Source organism: Folsomia candida, unplaced genomic scaffold (genome assembly GCF_002217175.1).
Source record: "Folsomia candida strain VU population unplaced genomic scaffold, ASM221717v1 Fcan01_Sc002, whole genome shotgun sequence".
NCBI classification, from domain to species: Eukaryota; Metazoa; Arthropoda; class Collembola; order Entomobryomorpha; family Isotomidae; genus Folsomia; species Folsomia candida.
In genome coordinates this window covers 8,119,704-8,139,669 of record NW_019091194.1, presented here as the reverse complement: position 1 = coordinate 8,139,669, position 19,966 = coordinate 8,119,704, and the positions used below count along the sequence as shown (strand labels likewise).

General features: G+C 35.1%; 6 protein-coding genes across 11 annotated transcripts in view; 4 read left to right on the top strand and 2 right to left on the bottom strand.

Moving 5' to 3' along the window:
• The window catches only part of LOC110845105 (homeobox protein PKNOX2), a 28,331-nt gene extending 24,358 nt beyond the window's left edge, over positions 1-3,973 (top strand). For 4 of the 5 annotated variants that reach the window (XM_022091465.2, XM_035848493.1, XM_022091466.2 and 1 more), the window contains 13 exons: positions 771-876; positions 991-1,059; positions 1,138-1,172; positions 1,360-1,413; positions 1,555-1,650; positions 1,728-2,044; positions 2,145-2,269; positions 2,469-2,495; positions 2,552-2,612; positions 2,697-2,758; positions 2,829-2,875; positions 2,948-3,018; positions 3,079-3,973. In XM_022091465.2, coding sequence (XP_021947157.1) covers positions 771-876; positions 991-1,059; positions 1,138-1,172; positions 1,360-1,413; positions 1,555-1,650; positions 1,728-2,044; positions 2,145-2,269; positions 2,469-2,495; positions 2,552-2,612; positions 2,697-2,758; positions 2,829-2,875; positions 2,948-3,018; positions 3,079-3,176 — 1,168 coding nt within the window. In that variant the 3' untranslated portion in view covers positions 3,177-3,973. Of the gene's footprint in view, positions 1-770; positions 877-990; positions 1,060-1,137; positions 1,173-1,359; positions 1,414-1,554; positions 1,651-1,727; positions 2,045-2,144; positions 2,270-2,468; positions 2,496-2,551; positions 2,613-2,696; positions 2,762-2,828; positions 2,876-2,947; positions 3,019-3,078 lie in introns of all 5 variants that reach the window. The other variant, XR_004834135.1, reaches the window with a different exon arrangement.
• Positions 3,974-4,024: 51 nt separating this feature from the next.
• On the bottom strand, positions 4,025-8,603 carry LOC110845103 (nicastrin). 2 transcript variants are annotated; one of them, XM_035848490.1, is made up of 14 exons: positions 8,461-8,603; positions 8,114-8,375; positions 7,798-8,046; positions 7,523-7,727; positions 7,336-7,412; positions 7,155-7,242; positions 6,928-7,087; positions 6,814-6,865; positions 6,035-6,094; positions 5,665-5,968; positions 5,440-5,602; positions 5,122-5,349; positions 4,711-4,991; positions 4,025-4,578 (listed from the first exon to the last, which is right to left on the bottom strand). In XM_035848490.1, exons 2-14 carry the CDS (start codon positions 8,307-8,309, stop codon positions 4,575-4,577), a joined length of 2,067 nt encoding a protein of 688 aa, XP_035704383.1. In that variant the 5' UTR covers positions 8,310-8,375; positions 8,461-8,603; the 3' UTR covers positions 4,025-4,574. The 2 variants fall into 2 exon arrangements, with proteins under 2 accessions (XP_035704383.1, XP_021947155.1); XM_022091463.2 differs by having other exon boundaries at positions 4,028-4,541; positions 8,461-8,601.
• Positions 8,604-8,622: 19 nt separating this feature from the next.
• Positions 8,623-9,923, top strand: LOC110845104 (PHD finger-like domain-containing protein 5A). The gene is made up of 3 exons (XM_022091464.2): positions 8,623-8,820; positions 8,911-9,101; positions 9,190-9,923. The coding sequence occupies exons 1-3, from the start codon at positions 8,769-8,771 to the stop codon at positions 9,277-9,279; spliced, it is 333 nt and encodes a 110-aa protein (XP_021947156.1). The 5' UTR covers positions 8,623-8,768; the 3' UTR covers positions 9,280-9,923.
• Positions 9,924-10,059: 136 nt separating this feature from the next.
• Positions 10,060-13,303, top strand: LOC110842912 (protein yellow). Its single transcript, XM_022088781.2, has 5 exons — positions 10,060-10,588; positions 10,663-11,016; positions 11,089-11,517; positions 12,426-12,718; positions 12,793-13,303. Exons 2-5 carry the CDS (start codon positions 10,680-10,682, stop codon positions 13,258-13,260), a joined length of 1,527 nt encoding a protein of 508 aa, XP_021944473.1. The 5' UTR covers positions 10,060-10,588; positions 10,663-10,679; the 3' UTR covers positions 13,261-13,303.
• Positions 13,304-13,603: 300 nt separating this feature from the next.
• Positions 13,604-17,130, top strand: LOC110843605 (retinoblastoma-binding protein 5 homolog). Its single transcript, XM_022089579.2, has 13 exons — positions 13,604-13,800; positions 13,873-13,898; positions 13,991-14,163; positions 14,254-14,371; positions 14,455-14,565; positions 14,644-14,825; positions 14,942-15,061; positions 15,130-15,283; positions 15,378-15,537; positions 15,845-15,897; positions 16,205-16,300; positions 16,374-16,536; positions 16,618-17,130. Exons 1-13 carry the CDS (start codon positions 13,782-13,784, stop codon positions 16,722-16,724), a joined length of 1,482 nt encoding a protein of 493 aa, XP_021945271.1. The 5' UTR covers positions 13,604-13,781; the 3' UTR covers positions 16,725-17,130.
• Positions 17,131-17,207: 77 nt separating this feature from the next.
• LOC110843056 (mitochondrial import receptor subunit TOM40 homolog 1) lies at positions 17,208-19,829 on the bottom strand. The gene is made up of 7 exons (XM_022088970.2): positions 19,655-19,829; positions 19,099-19,340; positions 18,732-18,994; positions 18,508-18,613; positions 18,271-18,402; positions 17,976-18,155; positions 17,208-17,897 (listed from the first exon to the last, which is right to left on the bottom strand). Exons 2-7 carry the CDS (start codon positions 19,274-19,276, stop codon positions 17,755-17,757), a joined length of 1,002 nt encoding a protein of 333 aa, XP_021944662.1. The 5' UTR covers positions 19,277-19,340; positions 19,655-19,829; the 3' UTR covers positions 17,208-17,754.
• Between the last annotated feature and the right edge of the window lie 137 nt (positions 19,830-19,966).

Here is a 19,966-nt window from a genome sequence, read left to right as displayed (position 1 = left end):
TGATCATTTTAAGCACGAACTTGTGTAAATTCGACATAAACTGCAAACGTTACAGATGTGTGAATTTGGTCGAAAATGAAGATGTTTAACTTTGACGCCACGCCATTACGCAAAATATAAGTTTTACAGGGAAATATGGATGAATCCTTCAAAAAAACATGGTGGCTACCCTGGACTCAAACGACAGGTCGTGAGTGTCCCTTGTGAGATTTCTACAATCATTGGTGGTAGGTCCGAGTTGTTCGCTGTTCTACATCTTCAATTTGGTCGGTGTAAAATTTGATAAAAGTCAATTTGAGATTCATCAGTTCAAATGATGTGGCACTCAATTCTTCACCTCGAAAAAGGTCTAGTTTTTCGAAGAATTTCGAAAAGTTTTCTCATGAGGTTTAAACTTAATGGTTCTTTTTATGGAAGTTGATACCTTTTTGGGTCATACAGATTGTTTTGTTCTTAACAAAATTATTGTTCATGTCATGCAGTTTTTCAGGAGCATTCAAAATTTGTCCCAACTAATTTCATTTCGAATTACTGCTTATCGACGAATATATTTTTACCATACTGGCACTTGTTTTCGGTCCACCCATTATACCAATTGCAAAAGGTAATAAATACTGGTTCAGAAATTACAAGTGATTTAGTCTCGGGTTTATGCACCACAAAAATCGAGGTTAACGGAATTTTGTTATACATTGTATTATTATTTTTTGGAAAATTTTTTAAGACGATTTAGCTAAATCTATTCATATCTCAACATTTAATTTTTGCAGGCATCCCTTATTTCCTTTATTGGCCCTGCTTTTCGAGAAATGTGAAATTGCGACACAAACTTCCCCAGAAAGTGCTATGTCAGACAGTTTCCACCATGATCTTGAGGTATGTATGTTTTCGTCGTTGTATTTTTTGTCTTGAAAGAGTGTAGTGCTAGCTGGGGGTCGCAGTAGGAGTCGTTTGGAAACTGAAATATATATTGATCTGGATTATTGGCAGGCATTTGTGCAACATCAGGAGCGAGACAGGAAACCCTTCTTGGCAAACGACGCTGAAGTTGATGGTCTTGTAAGTCACCATCATTTCATCTCTGTCTCTTATGTCCAATTTCATGATTTGATTGGGATTTATATTCTTCCTTCGCAGATGATCAAAGCGATCCAAGTCCTCCGAATTCATTTGTAAGTTGGGACTAACAGTCTCTTTTTTGTGTGTTTTACTTGTAATCTCATTCGAAATTAAGGAAGGAATTGGTGTGAAACACGGTTCAGCGTACATATTATTTTATTACTTATTAACTAAATAATAATGAGAAAACTAATTAGCAATTGATTAATGACTTCAAATTAACTATGTCTCTCCTTTCAGGCTCGAGTTGGATAAAGTCCAAGAATTGTGTAAAGATTTCTGCACACGATACATGTAAGTAATTATGTATACGACACACATACATACATACATGTATGCTCATAACTTAATAGCCTTAACTTTGATTTATGCAATGTGATATTTTCCTGGAGAGGAATACATTTAAATCATTGTTTTTGAAATTTTATTTTATAGACATTGTCTCAAGGGAAAAATGCAAAGTGAGAATCTGCTACGATCAGACTACTACGATTCTAACAGTAACAATGGGTCTACAGCCATGCTTACGAGGCAAGTCCAAATTTTAATTGACGAAATAATACGTTTTGCTCATATATGCAAATTTATTTCTTAATGTGTTTTTGTAGCTCACACAGCAATAGCCCTCACAATTCGTGTTACTCGTCGAACGGAGACACTCCAGTGTCTCCCACTCCAACAGGAAATGTATTTCATCATGCAGGGCTCCCATTCTCTGCAGCCCAGTCATCAATTCCTCCAGTGTTAATGAATAACTGCAATGCGTCCCCAGAACATAGTACAGGAAGTAGTCATCACTCTAGCAACAGTCCAACTCTAGGGAGTATCCATGGAGGGACTCCACTTTCTCAAATCGGTGTCGGTGCCAATAACTCGATCCCCCCTGGTCCCACAACCTCCAATTCACAAGATTCATTTCTTCAAGGTTAATAGATACGTACATATATATATCTCAAAGTACTTATTATAATGTCGTTTTATTTTGGAAAATGATTTAAACTTATGGCTGGTGGTGTTATAAATAGCACCCAATTCACCCAGCAGCGGAGAAGAGGAAGAAGATTATCTCGGCCGAAAAAAAACAAAACGTGGTGTTCTCCCTAAGCACGCCACAACAATAATGAGATCCTGGCTTTTCCAACATATTGTGGTAAGCAAAAAAAAGTTGAAATGTTTAAAATTTACTGAACAGAAAATGTTAATGATTATAATAACTTGTGGTACTTGATCTACTGAGAGACCAAATAGCTAATCTTCTCGATGAAACACAAAAGAACTAGCAAATATAAGTTTGACTATTGGGGGTGCAAATGTGTATTAAATTTCACTATATTTTCTTGCAATTTTAGCACCCTTATCCAACTGAGGACGAAAAGGTTAGTCTCGGCTAGAAATTCGCCCATATGTATGTAACGAATATAACTGTTTACAGCGTCAAATTGCCAGCCAAACCAACTTAACGTTATTGCAAGTTAACAATTGGTATATTAACGGTCAGTTTAGTTATTGATAATGTAACACTCTATGCAGAAGGTACAATTTTATATAAACATTAACTGATTTATAAATAAACTCAGCGAGAAGACGAATACTACAGCCAATGTTGGATGCATCAAATCCTGAACTTTCAGCGCCAAAGGCAATTGAAAATTAAGCTACATAATTATGAAACTCGTACATATCTTAAACTTAAATATTATTATTTACAGGCAAAAAAATTGAAGACAAATGGCTCAAAACCTGCTCTAAAATACTGGTACGCATTATTTATGTGAAATCAGTTATAATTTAGTTTAATGTTCAATGACAAGTTAATAATGCTGCGTAGGTCAGATAATTTAGCTACCATGGGGTCAGGTTCAGAATCAGGAGGAGTTGATGTTGGGCATAATCCTGGTGGTACGCAATACAGAACCTTGATTTTTGTCCCTGCACAGCAATACATATTTTAATTTACAGATGAATTGACCGATGATTCCGACGGTGACAGCAGTAATGATAATGATGACGCCAATGATGATCTCCTTATAGACAATAGTGATTCGTCACAACAGTGAAGCCTCTCCGCGAATTTGGTTACCAAATGCAAAACAAATGAGTTAATTTGCTACCTTCATTGACTTGACTGTTTCAATTGTTTAGTACAATTAGCTCTAACCAAACTTTACCTTTATTATATAATCAACACTTTGTGATGTATCGTTATTTAAAAAAAGCGATGATATTTTTGACATTATTCTGGGTTCCTGTTAAGTCATATATGTATTAAATTAGACATAAACACTATCTATATTATATTGCCAATACTTCAATAGTAACTTTATTGCTGCAAACATAATACTCATTTGTGTAAAAGTAACTACTCAAACTAATGAGTATAGAAATTTCTAATTTATTTATGATCAAAGTTTTTTCTAGTAATAATACTCACTCGCTCTATCCAACTATTTACTTATTTAACCTGTAATTTTAAAATGTACCATGCAAGTTGTATACGAGATAGACCCCTACATATTCCTGTAGAGTTTTATGCTACTCAAAGTATAAATTTTATTAGGCATACACGTATTAATAGATTTATTGAAAAAGATTGTCTTGCATGACCTTCAACAACTTTAACTCTAATATTCCACTTGAATCTACTTTTAACTATTATTCTGTAAGTGTAATCTACATATATCATCGTACAATCAACATTACGCATGAAAACTTTAAAGTCATGTAATAATGCAACATTTGCCCGTCTCGTTACTAGCTAAGGTCGTCAAGTTTTTGCCTCATTTTTCTCAATTATTTGTGTATGTAATTGTTGTTTAAAAAATTGCAATAAAAATAAACGATATCTATAGCTGAACATTATGGAAAATGTATTAATTATTTGAAATGAATTGCTGATCACTTCACATAGTCTTTTATTTATTAAGTTTATTTATTAAGTGCTATGGTTTTATTTCTAACAAACGGCTTTACGGACATAAAATATTATCCAGTTACGTGGTGTTGTTATATAAATGAGAAAAAGAAGAAACACAATAAAAGGTTACAATATGTTACTGGAATAAGCAAATCAGATACCCATGGTTGAGTTTGTTACAAGTTAACTAGTTAAAGTATATAGTTAATCAGTCAGCATTTGTTAACAGTCCGCTTTAGTGAAAGTGAAAGAAACCAAGTATCATACATGCATATATAGTATGTACATAATAATAAGTAGTGTACATTAATTCCAATATGCACATAAATATCACTTATCAGCAGTCAGGACAGAAAGCTTGGCGAAAAAACTTGTTGTCGAGATGTCCATGTCAAGTTGAAGTCATATTTACAGCATCGGATGATGTTCCGTAGTCATGTCGTCATGGTTGTAGTTAACCATGGCTATCTGATTTGCAAGCAATTCCTAGCACGCCATTCCTGCTGGTCTGTAATTTGTTAATAAACAATTACAATCTAGACTACCTACATTAAGTATGTATACAAAATTCAAAATTATAACCAACTGGGAAAGATATCACAAATTTTGTGATATATAAATCACTATGTAGTTTTGACTTTCACTATCTTGGAGAAATTGGTGTATAGCCAACATACCTTGTGGGAAATATGATATCTGACTTCAAACTGGTCCATCCAACTACCACAAAACTGATGAAAAATACTAGTATTCCTGAGACAAGGGTAATAATTTCATGTGCCCTTGAAGGTTTCACGAATATTCGGACTGAGAACTGCTGCCACACGCTTTCCGTCCACGTGGAATATTGTCCGCTCGTCCAATCGTAATTGTCGATAACAAACGCGGGGCTCACAGCCTGACTGGTATTGACAGTTGATGCAAAGCATGATCCATTAATCCATTGGTACTCGACATTCTAATAATAAAATATACAGACATGAAGAAATATTCCAATATGAAAAACAGTCCTCTTAGCTAGTCAGTTGGCGAGGACATTATATTGCCCAAATGTTATACCACTTATTTTAGTCGTATACACATAATACCAATTTATCATCAGGAGTGTTGCAGTCCTTTTCCATTGTAATATTGGTAACATTATCTCCTTGATAATACATCATAACAAAGCGGGTTAGTTGAGTTGCAAAAATATGATGACGGTCGACTCCAACATACAAATCCAGTGGAATTGGTTGCATCTTATCGCTTCCAGCAACCAGTTGAAAAATATCGCAATTTCCAGACTCCAAATAACAATGCAATAAATCATTGGCCTGTAAAAAAAAGTTTCGAGTTAGTCATACCTTAAACTTGCAAAATTAATCCCAATTTTACAGCAAGGTCAAACTCGGTAACCAACTTACATTTTTGAAATCTGGATCAATATTTACATTTGAACCGGCCAACCCCATGACAGTTGAGGCAATTGTAGCAGCTAATTGTGCAATTTTAATCGTTGATATCGAAGACAAATTCTGATACTGGTATTGTAGATGAACGGCATCATCAAACATACTATTATAAAATCTACAAAAAACATAGAAAGAAAATTAACCTATAATTCGGCCAATAGAGCTTATTACACATACTTATTACGAAATTCGTTCTCATGATTAGTAATAAAGATCCCAGGAATGGATGGCCTCTCTTTCAAAAATGTTTGTAACGAAGCTGGAGGGATTCCAATTGTTTGATTAGTGACGTAGGTGATGGGTAAGTTAAACTCGAGTCCTTTAGATTTTAACATGGCAGTCAAAGTGGAAGTGTCCGAAAAAGGACTTTTTGCGTCATGCATATAATACGACGCTTGACCATCTGTTTGTCCTAATTGCCCAAGTTCAATGTAATATTTGATATCTTTAATATTCAGCATGGCAGTAGTATTTTGAGAATCTGTAAATTTTAGATAAACGCATTCAAGGTAATGTACTGATCATTGTCCTCGGATAACCAACATACCATTCTTAATTCCTTGGGGGAAGTCGCCATTCTTCATGTCATATACCATACGACTTGAACCTTAAAATTGCAAATGAATAGATTAACGATAAAATATGTCTAATAATCGAAATCCGTATGAAATTGATGCGAAAGAGCGTCCTACACAACCCAACCGAAACTCATCTTTGGTCAACATAAAATGAATCCCACCAAACACAACTTATATCCTGACATTCTTCCATAACAATTAATGAGTTTAAATTTATTGTTACCCCAGCCTCAAGTCAACTTGTCCTCAGCTCTTGTCATGAAGGAAAAAAGGCCATACTTATCAAGGTGATGATGGAAATCAATCAATCAATCAAATGCACATCAAAAACTCAACGAGTCAGATGTAAGCAGTGGTAAGTAACTCTTCGCAATAATTAATGGAATCTCCCAATTTGTACGGTTAGATATTGTAACCTTACTTTGTTCACTTTTTATCGTTTCCCTCTATGTAATTTATAAGTCAAGAAAAAAGTTAACCTTAACATATTATTCTAATTCTGTTTTTTATAGTAAATATCTATTATTTAGTCTTATACTATGTATCTATCTTATACTACGTAATTTGCATGTACAAATTACGTTTGTGTTTCTTATTCACATGCAAATATATGACATCACTCTTTCTCGTTTATAATGTATGAAACTCCACAACTTTGAAGAAAGATATGAGCAAGATGATGAACCAAAAAAAGCATTGCTTCATATTTAGTGCCTTAGGTAGCAAGTAGAAGAATAAAATTACTTACCAATGTAGCCAAATGTTTCTCCATGGAACAGGATAAAATATACGTTGTCAATCTGCTCTTAAACAATGTATGTACGTTACAGAAATTATTTAGATTATTTATTAGACGACGTACAGTGCTTGAATTTGATAACAAATTTTTGAGCTCAGGTTGACTGAGATGCTTGAGGACTGCGAGAAGGGTAGAAATGCCTGTACCAGCACTATCAGCTCCATGAGCGAGTCCTTCAAACATTGAGGCTGCATCTAATTTTGCGCTTATTACTATCACGGACCTGCAAAATGATGATTTAATTATACTCCTTATAGACTCTAGTAAGTTAGAAAAATAGATCTACGAACCCATTTTCTTTTATGTATGGTTTAGATTGATTTGATGGTAATACGGATGCCCAAATATTAAGATCGCCCATTTGGTCACAAACTCTAGCTGAAATAATAACGTAAAGTTTGCAATTTGTGTGTATTATCACAGGCGGCCTAACATAGAGGATAGTACACCTAATTCCATGACTAGTCATACCTTTCTGCTGCTCCAGGTTGAATTTGTCACTCCTTCTCAAACATGTGGGGGTATCTACTGCAGCCAACATGAATGCCCTATAATGATAATTACAAGAAACAAACTTCCGTTAAATGCCTGTTATTGAATTTTTTGGACAATATAAATATGGAAATATCAAAATGTTGGAAGCTTGTATGGTGTATACCGCAATTGAGCAGCGCATAACGGCCATTCCCTTGCAGTGGTTCCATTAATTGGACGATTAAAGTCGTCGTAGCAGCTTAAAATGGTTTGTGATTCTGTTTCATTATGGACATAAAATACTGGAAAATCAAATTTTTGAAAAAGAATGCTTTCCCCAGCATTATTCCAATTCTCGCAGTAATGGGTCGAATTTGGTAGAGCAAGGCCTAATATTACAACAAACACAATATTATGTGATATCTCATAAAATAAAATAAACAATTCATTAAATTATACCGAATCCTTCATTTGGACACTTTAAGTCGGGGGAAGATTGAAGTAAGCCTTGTATTCTGATAGTATCGTTCAAAACTAGAATTCCCCCAACTCTTCCAGACCTCTTGAATAGATTCATCACTCTATCCGTTAAAAAATCTGGATATATGAGAGCAACATATGGGTCATGTGGCCCAATCCTAGTGACCCATTGTAGCGAGGACTCATTTTCAACAAGATGGACTACACCAACATCACCAGTTAAAGAGGCTAAATAAAAGATAACACGAAATCAGACCTTGCCCACCAGAACAAACTATTTACAAATATAACTCACATCCACACCCCACTTGATGGGTTCCATTAAGTTTCCTAAAACAAGGGTATGATTCCACAATAGGTTCGTAAATCTTTTGACTCGTTCTATCGGCCCCAACGCCAAGAAATAGACACATCAACACGGCCGCAAGGAATTCTGTCACCCTCGTCCCTCCGCTGAAAACTCTGATTCCGATGACAAGTGGCTTCCGCATTTTATTTATCCAACCAGCTCAATAGTGTATAACGTGTGTGCGTAGTAAGTAACTTATTTTCTTAATCTAAAAAAAGACAAATAGATCAAATTACCGAATACAATAAACAAAATGCGATACATCGTAGAGAAGAATATATTTATATACGCACCATTCGAAGTTGAATGCTATATATACAGATATTTCCATGAATTAGTTGAATTGTTTGAGAATCAAATTGTTCGCATGTGTCGCTGACTCAACCAGCGAGTAAAAAAATTCCCACCTCATAGATCATAGAGTACCGAAATGCTTTGGCAGCAAGCTCAACTTAATCCACCGGTTCTATATTGTTCAAATACAACATAAGCTTTTAACAATTTTTTAACAACTTGTCACCACCACATTTAGCAATAATTCAATAGTTAAAAATCTATATTACAAATTTCGACCCACTTATTGTTAACGTGAGAGGTGATAATGGCGAAGCATCATCCGGATTTGATTTTCTGCAGGAAGCAACCTGGTGTTGGTAATTCAATTTCATGACACATAACAGAGCCTCGGTTACAGAGGTACAGTTAGAAGGTAATGTCATAGCCTAATTGTGGACTAATTTCAGCGATTGGACGACTGTGTGAGAAATGTGACGGAAAATGTGTGATTTGCGACTCTTACGTGAAGCCGTGCACATTGGTCAGGATCTGCGACGAGTGTAACTACGGCTCGTACCAGGGTCGCTGCGTTATTTGCGGAGGACCAGGAGTTTCAGACGCCTACTACTGCAAGGAGTGCACCATCCAGGAGAAAGATGTATGATCAAATATCATGCTTTATTAACACAAACTAATAATAAAGACTGGAAACTAATGTTTGAATAATTGTTGTTCCTCAATTTTAGAGAGATGGATGCCCAAAAATTGTTAACTTGGGAAGTTCCAAAACCGACTTGTTCTACGAGCGAAAAAAATATGGATTCAAGAAGAGATGAGCTACCAGTACCAGTATCTGGTCAGAAGCGCATTTTCTTAATTTGTGTATCGTATATCAGCATCTCAAAATATTCCTTGTATAACACTTTTCTACTCGAATTTCTGTCATGTGTGCAGTCTATATAATGCCAGAAATTTTGTTGTTATAAGAAATTTCTAGCATTTGAATAATTTCATTTTGTATTTCCCAATAAATGTAAATGTTTCATAGTACTTACGACTAAATAATTAAGTAAACACATTTAATTGCAAAGTGTTATCCGAACACTCAAGCGTAAAAGAAAAATTACATGAAAAAATAATTATTGTGATTGTTAGATGAGTTGAATTAGCCCTGAGGAAGGCAATGTGTATTTGTTGAAAGCTTGGTGAAGCAAAATTAAACTGTAAAGCCTATCAAAAAGCCCTTCTAGACTATTTCAAAAGATTTTTATCAATACCGAGAGGATGAAAAGAAGCCATAAGTACCTAGTTATTTGTCAACAAGCGTATAGGCGTATGCTATTATAAAATTTATACATAGATATCTGGACTTCAGTTCACGTAATGGTTAAAAGTGTTCAAATCTTAAAAGGAATCATATATAAGTAATTATTACTATTGTGCATTGGCCATCTATGTAAATAAATACTCTCAAACTCGACCTCATTTTTTACCTCTGCCTTTCGGTAATTTTAAATACGTTGACCGTCCTTCTCAATCAAACGGTCACGGCTTTAGCATGCAAAACCCCCCACATACATATGCCATGCATGTGTGCGTCCTATTTTCCAATGTCTGTCCAATGGTGGTCCAATGGGATATTTTATTTTTGCCTACGATGACTTTGTGACAGCAGAAGAGTTATTTTAACGATACAGACTGTATCATACAGTGGTAATAATAATGTTATGCACATTCTTTCTAGTTTAGCATACCTAATTGAGCTTGGCATTATCATAATAAGGTAATAAAATGAATAGCTGCCATGGGCAAATTCTAAATGAGCAGGTAGGCTAAGGAAAGCATATGATATTTCCGTTTATCTATAAGTATTATAGTAAGTTGAGAAAATTTGGCCAAATTATTTCTGTTAGAACGACAGTAGAAAGTGCGCAAGTGTTTTTCTTCACAAACCAACCTGACCACTTTCCTCATAAAGTCAAGATCATGTACAATACATGAAGCTACATACGTACAAACCTGTTCTCCAGAACTACATATACATAGCCATTTTACAAGTTTGCATATAATCGCTGCCGATTCACTGACTTATTTAGTAAGTAAAATCCTTGTAGCAGCAGCGTTTTGTTTCGGTTATTCAATCAGGTAAATATATATAAATAAATATCATACTATCTAAAGGTGTACCTACATAATATGCATTTATGTTTCATTTTCAGTTTTAAGAAATTTTAAGATGAGCATATCACGAGGCTTTGTGTTGGCTCGTCTTACTGTCATTGTTTTATCTCTCTACTTTGTGTGTCCTACACACAGCGTCAATCCACTAGCATCATATAATGTAATATATGGATGGAAAAAATTGGATTTTAAATTTTCCTCGGATCAAACTCGAAATCGACTGTTGGCCAACGGTGAATTTATTCCAGAGAACAATGTTATCACCGGTATCAAGGTTAAGGATAGGAGGATATTCTTAACGGTCCCGAGATGGAGGAACGGGGTTCCAGCCTCCTTGGTTTATGTTGACTTTGATTTAGACGCAACTGTAGGAGCCATTGGAGAAATTAAAGGCACGCCAATCAGTACAATTTTAATTTCACTGGTGGTTACGAATACATTAATTTCCTGTTATTCTTCTGAAGGTCCTCTGTTGAACCCATATCCATCATGGGAGATGAACCAGTTGGGAAATTGCAACGCTCTTCAATATGTACAATCCATGGAGATTGACCAATTTGGTCGAATGTGGGTGGTAGATGTTGGAAGAGTGCACATATTTAGTAATAGAACAAACAAGGATGACAAATGCCCTCCTAAGTTGGTATTACTGGACACATCAAGTGGAGACGTGATTCGAAAATACGAGTTTCCCAAAGACGTCGTTTCTCCAACTACCAACTTTTTGAATGATATCGTCGTAGCGTGTATCTCAAAGGAAAATTGTTATGCTTACATTACGGATGCCTTGGATTCTAAAATTGTGGTGTACAACTATGTAGAAAATCGTTCGTGGTTCGTACATCATTCCTCCATGGTCGCAAACCAGGATGCAGTTAAGATAAACATTTTAGGTGATCCCATTAGTGCATGATTGCAATTTATCACAAAAATTACCAATTTTGTTCCCTATACCCCCCAAGCCAAACCCATTCTCCGGTAATACGTGGCCCAAATGGGAACATACAAAACTCATTCTGACCGTGTTACAGATTTATGAGTAATGAGCATAGGGCGGATATGTATGTACTTAAATTCCTCAAAATATGTATGTGATATGTACTTTAAAACCTCGAAAATATGTACAAAAAAATATTTTTCAAGTTAAATTTTCTAACATTTATATTTAATTTTCCAGAACTTCGGAATTTTTAGCACTAGTATCAATGAATTACGTTTTAACCTTTATCTAATGACTCATAATTCGACATTAGTAATATTTATTGAGTTTTAGAGGTAATTTTTGGCATAAAAAAATGGGGGAAACTGGATTTGCTAGTCATTCACATGAATTGAACGCCATTATCATGAAAATATAATTTTCTTAACTTTCTTAATTTTCAAGTCTTTAACTTGTGACTAAACAAAAATATTTTTACATAAAGAACCTCGAAATATGTAGTAAACTATGTATATTTAGAAAAAGGCTCGAATATGTAGGAAAATATGTGAATGTATGCAAAAAACCTCAAAATAAGTATGACAATATGTATATGTACGAAAACCCGAAAATATGTAAAATATGGAAAACTATGTTTGAACTTTTGAGATCAGGCTTAGATGGGATGTCAGTATACGAAGTTTTAGTACGATCTGATTTGATATGAAAAAGTTAGAAATACATACATATCCGCCCTCTGGTAATGAGTAGCCCCCAACTTCTATTACCACCACTTATTTACTTAGCATTTAAATTCGAGTTAAATGTGGTACAAAATAATGATTATTATAATTGATTTTATGCTCAGACTTGTACTTTCAGATGAAGACTACCAATTTAGTGTAAACGTGGACGGAGTAGCTCTATCTCCAATAGACTCAAACTTCAACCGATTGTATTTCTGTCCCTTAAGCAGTGCAAATCTTTTCTCCGTCTCAACATCCATACTCCGAACTGCTGTAAACGGGGACAATTTGTCGGACAGTGCAGTTAGAAATGAAGGCTTGAGGACGACTCAATCTGACGGATTGTCAATGGATTATACCGGTCTCCTGTTTGCTGGTTTGCTGGGGAAAAATGGGGTTGCGTACTACAACACATCTTCAAATGAGAAGGTAAAATGTTCAAGTACTAAATATTATAGTACCATTTCCGTGAAAATTGGAACAATTTATTATTCATTTAATAGGCTACTGACAAAGAAGTTTTATTGGTACAAAATGATGTTGACCTCCAATGGCCCGACACATTTGGTTTCGACAACTCTGGATACTTGTATTTCACAACCAATCGACTACAACGCTTCAAAGGAGACAAGTACGATTTTGCCGAAACTAATTTTCGAGTGGTCAGAATGTACACAGGAGCAAAGAGCTACATGTACTCTGCAAGTGAAAGTAAGAAACTGGAGGAGTCTGTTGTAATTCCAAAAACCTTGTACGACGCTACACCAAAGACCAATCAAGATATGGGGTCTGTAGATTTAAATGATAAAATCAAATACGATCATAATACTAAGGAGCAAGGGAAAACAAAAAACGGGGACAAAAACGAAGATCTTTTTGTGGTCGCTAATTCGTCGTTGATACTTGATCCCTATATGTTAAGCGCATTATTCTTTGTATTGGTGACATTTACATTGTACCCTGCTGTATAGTCTATAAAATAAAATGGACATATTCTTTGATATTATGAGATAATTAAAACGCATAGTGTCATATTTATTTAAGATGCATGCGTCGCACATTGCAGTAAAAATTCAGTATTTGATAATTATCAGGTACGATCAATAATACTATCTTCATTAAACTTCACGATTCAATTTGCTTCGTAAATATCTGTCATAAAACTGATACTGATACCAACTTGTCTCATAGGCTTGACTGGATAATTCTCCTTTGTTCACCACACTGCGCTCTTTTTTGTACATTATAAATGACAATTACGTTAGTTTTACCGGGTTTGGGGCACTGTGAGCGAGCGGGAAACTCAACTTATTATACACATAAACATTTCTTACTGTTTTTGTCCGCTCGGTCACCGGTTCAATTATTAATATCGTTTTTTAAAATTAACGTTTCTTACTCAATTCATGATTTTTAATTTGTATACAAGTGGTGAAAATCTCAGCCTACTAATTTTCTAATCAACTTGTTGCTTAATTACTTTTTGGCACAAATGAATCTCGAACTTTTAGGTAAAGCATCCTGCTGTAATGTTTGCATATAATATTTTATTAATTTGTAATTTTAATCATTTGTTTGTGTAGAATCGTTTGGACAAAATTATCCAGAGGTATTTTAGAACCTTCCTTTACCTATCAAGTGGTGTAGAGTTAATTAAATTTCCTATGTGTTGCATAATTTTTTATTTTATTTGTTTTGTAGGAGTATGACAATGTTCTAGATTGTGTTTCATTGGCGGTGACTGCTGCTTTTAATAAGCATGGCACCTTGTTGGCTGTGGGTTGCAATGATGGGCGTGTCGTCGTGTGGGACTTTATGACGAGAGGTATTGCCAAAGTTATTACGGCCCATGCTCATCCAGTTGCTTCGGTCAGGTAGGTAAATAATAAATTTACATAAGGGGTGATCAGTAGTGGATGGATGAGAATATCTAAGCACGTGCCATGAAATTTGGGTTTACATAGCTGGTCACGGAACGGAAAAAAGGTTTTAACAGCGTGCACAGACAACACGGTGTGCATTTTGGACGTTCTTACTGGAGACTGCGACAGCAGATATCAGTTTCCATCTCCAGTTCTTAAAGTAAGTTTTTTTTTTACCGTACTAAGGCATGGAATGAAATGCAGTTGTTTTTGTGTGGATTGTTATCGAATTTAACTTGATAGGTACAATATCATCCGCGAGATTCCAAGCAGTTTCTGGTTTGCCCGTTAAGACATGCGGCATTGCTGGTTGATGTTTCTGGATCACATAAAACGGTCCCTTTGGATGACGAAGTCAGACTTTTATAGTTAATCTTTAATCTCCAGCGTTTAATAGAATTGATAAGATTAAAATTGGATTCCTTTCTCTAGGAAGACTTGAACATTGCTGCCTCGTTCGATAGACGCGGAAAGTACATATTTTCTGGTAATGCGAAAGGGAAAGTTTTAGTCCATAGCGTTAAGGATATGACGCTGGTTGCCAGCTTCAGAATTGGGCAAGTCGCAAGCAGCAGCACAGCAGTGAAAACTATTGAATTTTCTAGAAGAGGAGAGTAAGTAAAGTTCATATGAGAATATAGAAAGAGAGACGGTTAATGACAATGACATAATATCTAAAAATTTTGTTAATATTACTTATGTACCTCTCTCCCCTCCCTTTCTCTTGCAGGTGGTTTTTAATTAATTCAGCAGACCGAATTATTCGTGTGTATGATGTGCCAGAAGTTTTAAATTGTGGAAAGGAGGGGGATGTTGAACCGATTCAAAAGTTGCAAGATTTAGTTAACAAGTATAGTTCTTATAATACAACGTATTTAAATATATATGCAACATGTGTATAATGGATATATTTTTTAGAACAATGTGGAAAAAATGCTGTTTTTCTGGTGATGGAGAATACATTTGTGCTGGTTCAGCTCGCCAGCATGCACTCTATATTTGGGAAAAAAGTGTTGGGAATTTGGTTAAAATTTTGCATGGAACGAAAGGAGAGTTATTGCTTGATGTTGTGGTGAGTAATACTACACAAGCCTTATTTTGCTTTGCTTTATTGATTTAAATGGGCATCAATGCATAACATATTTAACTATTTACATGTATTTCAGTGGCATCCAATGCGACCCATCATTGCTTCTATTAGTAGTGGCGTAGTATCGATCTGGGCTCAAAATCAGGTTGAGAATTGGTCTGCATTCGCACCGGATTTCAAAGAGTTGGATGAAAACGTGGAATACGAAGAAAGGGAATCGGAATTTGATTTAGAGGGTAAGCATTTTAAATAAATACTGACGAACCCTCTATGGGTAAGAGTTATTCGACTCGATCGACCCATTTATCAGCCAAATAGTAGAAAAGTTAGGCCACATTGTCCCTGTCTATGAAAAATTGTGAGACTTTAATCCGCGGTTATACCAGTACATACAGTGAGGCAAGTAACATGTCAGCTACCCAATTCTCATGCAAACTATGATTCAACGATGCGATTCTACTGTGTGCATACATACCCTACATACATTATCTCTGTAGTGGTTCTCTATCGATTACATCTATTTTACGTGATTTGTTTGTATAGACGAAGATAAAATTATTGAAGCCCAAGGTACAGCTGCAGATGACGAAATCGAGGTAAATTTATTTACACACTTATAGATTAAGGATACATTTTAGTTTGTCTATTTTGGTTTATTACAAATGTATAGCAAAATTTAATACTCTCTCGATGTTCTTCTTGAGTTTCGCCAAGATTTTTTTCTACTGAATAGAGTTTGCAAAAAACGGGACCTTTGTATCGTCTGATTTGACATATGCACATTCGATAATTCCTTTCTCTTTCTAAATTAATAACAATAAGTTATTAAATAATAATTTATTATTAATAAGAAGCTTCTGAAAATTTGCCGGCCTTTAAAATCGTATATTGTACTTGTCATAGGTTGATGTTGTTGGCGTTAACCCTATTCCTGCATTCTGCAGTTCAGACGAAGAAGACGAAAAAGATACCTTGTTGTTTTTGCCAATTGCACCTGATGTACGTGCTGTTTCACTAGGACTGCTTTGTAATTTCTTTGAGTTGCACAATTAAAATTACTATTTAACTCCAGATTGAAGACGCAGAAGATCAGTGGGCTCCTCCTCCAGACCCGATTAATCCTATAGATGACAGCCACAGGAGACATTCTGACCATAAAGAGAATCATCCATCCTCCACCAAGAAAAAGAAACCTAGGACTTATAACATGACTTTGGAAAATGCTCCAAGTGACGGTTCGTTTTCATCTATACAACAATATACTTACTTAGCTTTTTATTGCAATTTAAAAATGTTTTTACCCGACTGATGTACAGAGATCCATCCCCTGTTAAGCAACAAGCCGATCAAAGATAAGCCCATTTCCAGCAAAAAGCCAGTTGGTCGACCCGATGGTAAAAAGAAGGATAGAGTGAAGTTTTAGAACCTTTTTACAATTAATATATTTAACAGTACTCCATAATTTTCATTTCATACGAAATATCTATTTGCTATAAATAAATGTTGTACGCAAGAAATTGTTTATGCTGATGTTTCACCCCTGGCTTGTAGACTTGCATTACTTACAACTATCATATCAACAATATTCTTTAAATTTATACGATCAATTTGAACACGCAAAGTTTAAAGATGGGCACACACGATGAGCCAAATCGATATATTAAGAACGAATAATTATGGTGTCTAATATACTAATATGATGATATAATATGATGTGGTGAATAATAGTCTTGTAAAGTATTGAGTATGGTATGTAGGGATTATATGTGTGATGTGTGTAGATACAATAAGATATAGTAAATTTAAAATGGTCAGATGTTGAAAATTGACATCCAGTGTTCAGTAGGGTGACCTCCCACAGAAAAAAATATGCTTCAATTATTGACGAATATAGTAACATTCAAAATTTCGATAGATAACCATTTTTATTCAAATGCAAAACAGACATATAATCAGAATCTGATGATCAGACTCATCTACCTACTAAATATCTGATAGAAACTTGAACTTTTAACAAATCAACGTTTAATTCTCCCTTGATCTACTAAATATTTTATCTCCATATTACAATGATATAATAATTAACTATGGTTTACTTTTGGACTACCTCATCACACCGAGTATGAAACAAGAAGAATAGTTCTACGTTCTGCCTAGTACAGTATAAAAATTAATTTCTGGCTGTAATTGAAACAAATACAAAGTCCGAACTCCGAAGAAAATATATTATTAGTTTTTAATTTTAGTGACATGACATGACTTGTATTGCATCAGTTACTTGCAAACAGCCTTTGTTATATAGTACATTTGAAGAAATCGTAAGAGTAATTGGTGATGTTTAATTAATTATTGTAAGCAAATAAATGCAATATAGGGTTTGAAGAAGGGTACGAAATTATTCATTGTCGACAACTAAAATGACTGACTTGTTCGATTATTGTATGTATAGCTTCTTAAACTCCTACAGTAAAACCGCAACCTAGACGAAATTGACTCTTGACATGATTTAATGATCCGCAAAGTGACAGCATGAACGGCATAGGAAGCAACCTCTTCTCCAAAACACCGGTAACTGTCCAATTGTTGTCAACCATAGCTATTACACAGGAGAAAACAAAGGTTTGACTATTTAAGTTATTCCTGAAGACTACAACTATGCAATAATATAACCAACCTTTCATGGAGAAGTTAGCCTTGGGAAGGTCAAACTGATACCCCAATGCAACATTAGTTTGCTGTTGAACAATACTATTCTCGATTTCGAATCCAATTTGAATCTCTTCGTTAAGTCTCCTGTAGTAGCACAAACCCAGTCCACCAGTTCCAGCAAATCCGCTCCAGACACTTTCATCCCCTAAGATAAATAAGGAAATTAAATAACTTGTAACGCTATTTGTATATTTATTTTGTACGCTAAATTACTAGTCTAGTCGTTCTCAATAATACGTATCATGCACACATTTTCGTACCAGTGTAGCGTCCACAAAGAGACAGCATAGTCGTTCTTCCTCCTGGGATTTGAGGCGATTTTTGTAACATTATTTCAGCTCCTACTGTGATTTTAGGAGTTATGGCTTGGAGGAATTGAACGACTCCAATCCCTATTTATACAAATAAATATGCATGTTATATTTTGGACATTCGGCCAAGGAGCAAGTTTAGCACACTCGCTGACAGTGCGTAAGTAAATTAAAAAAATATAATACCAGTGTTATTGAAAATGTTTGGGTTGACTATTGTTCCAGTTGCAGTCCACTCTCTGCCTCGATAATCGGCAGTGAGCTGAGTACTTGCAAATTTGCTATTCATAATCTGCAAAGACAATATAAGTACATGATCCAAGAGTGAATTTAAAAGAACGTCATGTCACATATGTTGCACAACATAAATGAGTAGATAACATAATATTGTATTATTTCTGCAAACAAACCTGACTGGCATACTTGAACCTAAGATTCTCGTTGTAATTCACAATTCCCTGAGCGTTGAGGTTGGCACTTGGGTCGATATCCGCAATAAGTACAAATGCAGGATCTTGGGGAGACACCATCCCAGCGCTGATATATGTACTTCCAAAGCGATACCCAGACGGTGTGATTGAACTCATAGTAATTGAATGAGAAATATGAAACCCTTGATTTAATGACTTGTTGATCATAACTTTGGCTCCTTCGAATGGAAGAGGAAATAACTCTATATATATATAAAACCAAATTAATTAATTCCAAAAGTCTTGAGATACAACATGAGATACAACATCCGTTGTCTTGTCACTTGTTCATTTTTTTGCTACCCACCTTTGCATTTTTTATGAAGCTCTTCATACGATCCAGGATTATTCTTCAATTTTTCACTAACGTACGTCTCCTGTTGTTGAGGAGGTTCATTCAACGATCCTCCTCCTTGTCCTGGCGGTGGCGGTGGAGGAGGAAGGATCGTCGGATCCGCTTCACATCGAGAAATGTTCATTCCCATGATTAACTTATGGTCGGTTCGCCTGACCTTGACCTCACTGGTTGCAAGAAAATCCTTGTCTTATCTGCAAAACAAAATAATATAAACAATCAGCACGTACTATTAGTAAATAGTGCAGCCAAACAAAACAATCAACCAGAATAAAATTTTATTGTATATATACAATATAATAGTACAAGATTATTTGACACGTTGTCACTCTATAACGTTACTTGGATACTAAATAGTCTTTGGCTCCGTTCAAGAAAAATCCTTTTGTGTACAAAGGAATTCAATTTAATAAGTTGTAGTTTGAATAAATATGAGACGAAGTAAAAAAATATATATATTTTATAAAATTACAAACGATTATTTATATTTATGTTTGTGATTAATTACCTTTACAAGATTCAGTAGTTTTTGTGAGATGAAGTAAGGCCAGGTATTTTTTTATAGCCCCAAATTGCAAATTTTAAATGTTAAATGGATTTGTCGCACGGCACCATTTCTCGGTCACGAAAATTGTATTGCGTTTATGAGTGAGTGAGTGGGTTTATGTGGTGGCGAGGATTTTATTTAGCCGGGATGAAATATCTCAAAGTGGACGGGATTATTTTCACGTGCGGATAAAAATTATTATAGCCGCCGACTACCCCATCCAGATGGGGCAAAAGTCCTTCGAATTGAAATTCTGTTTGTTCTGATGGTCGG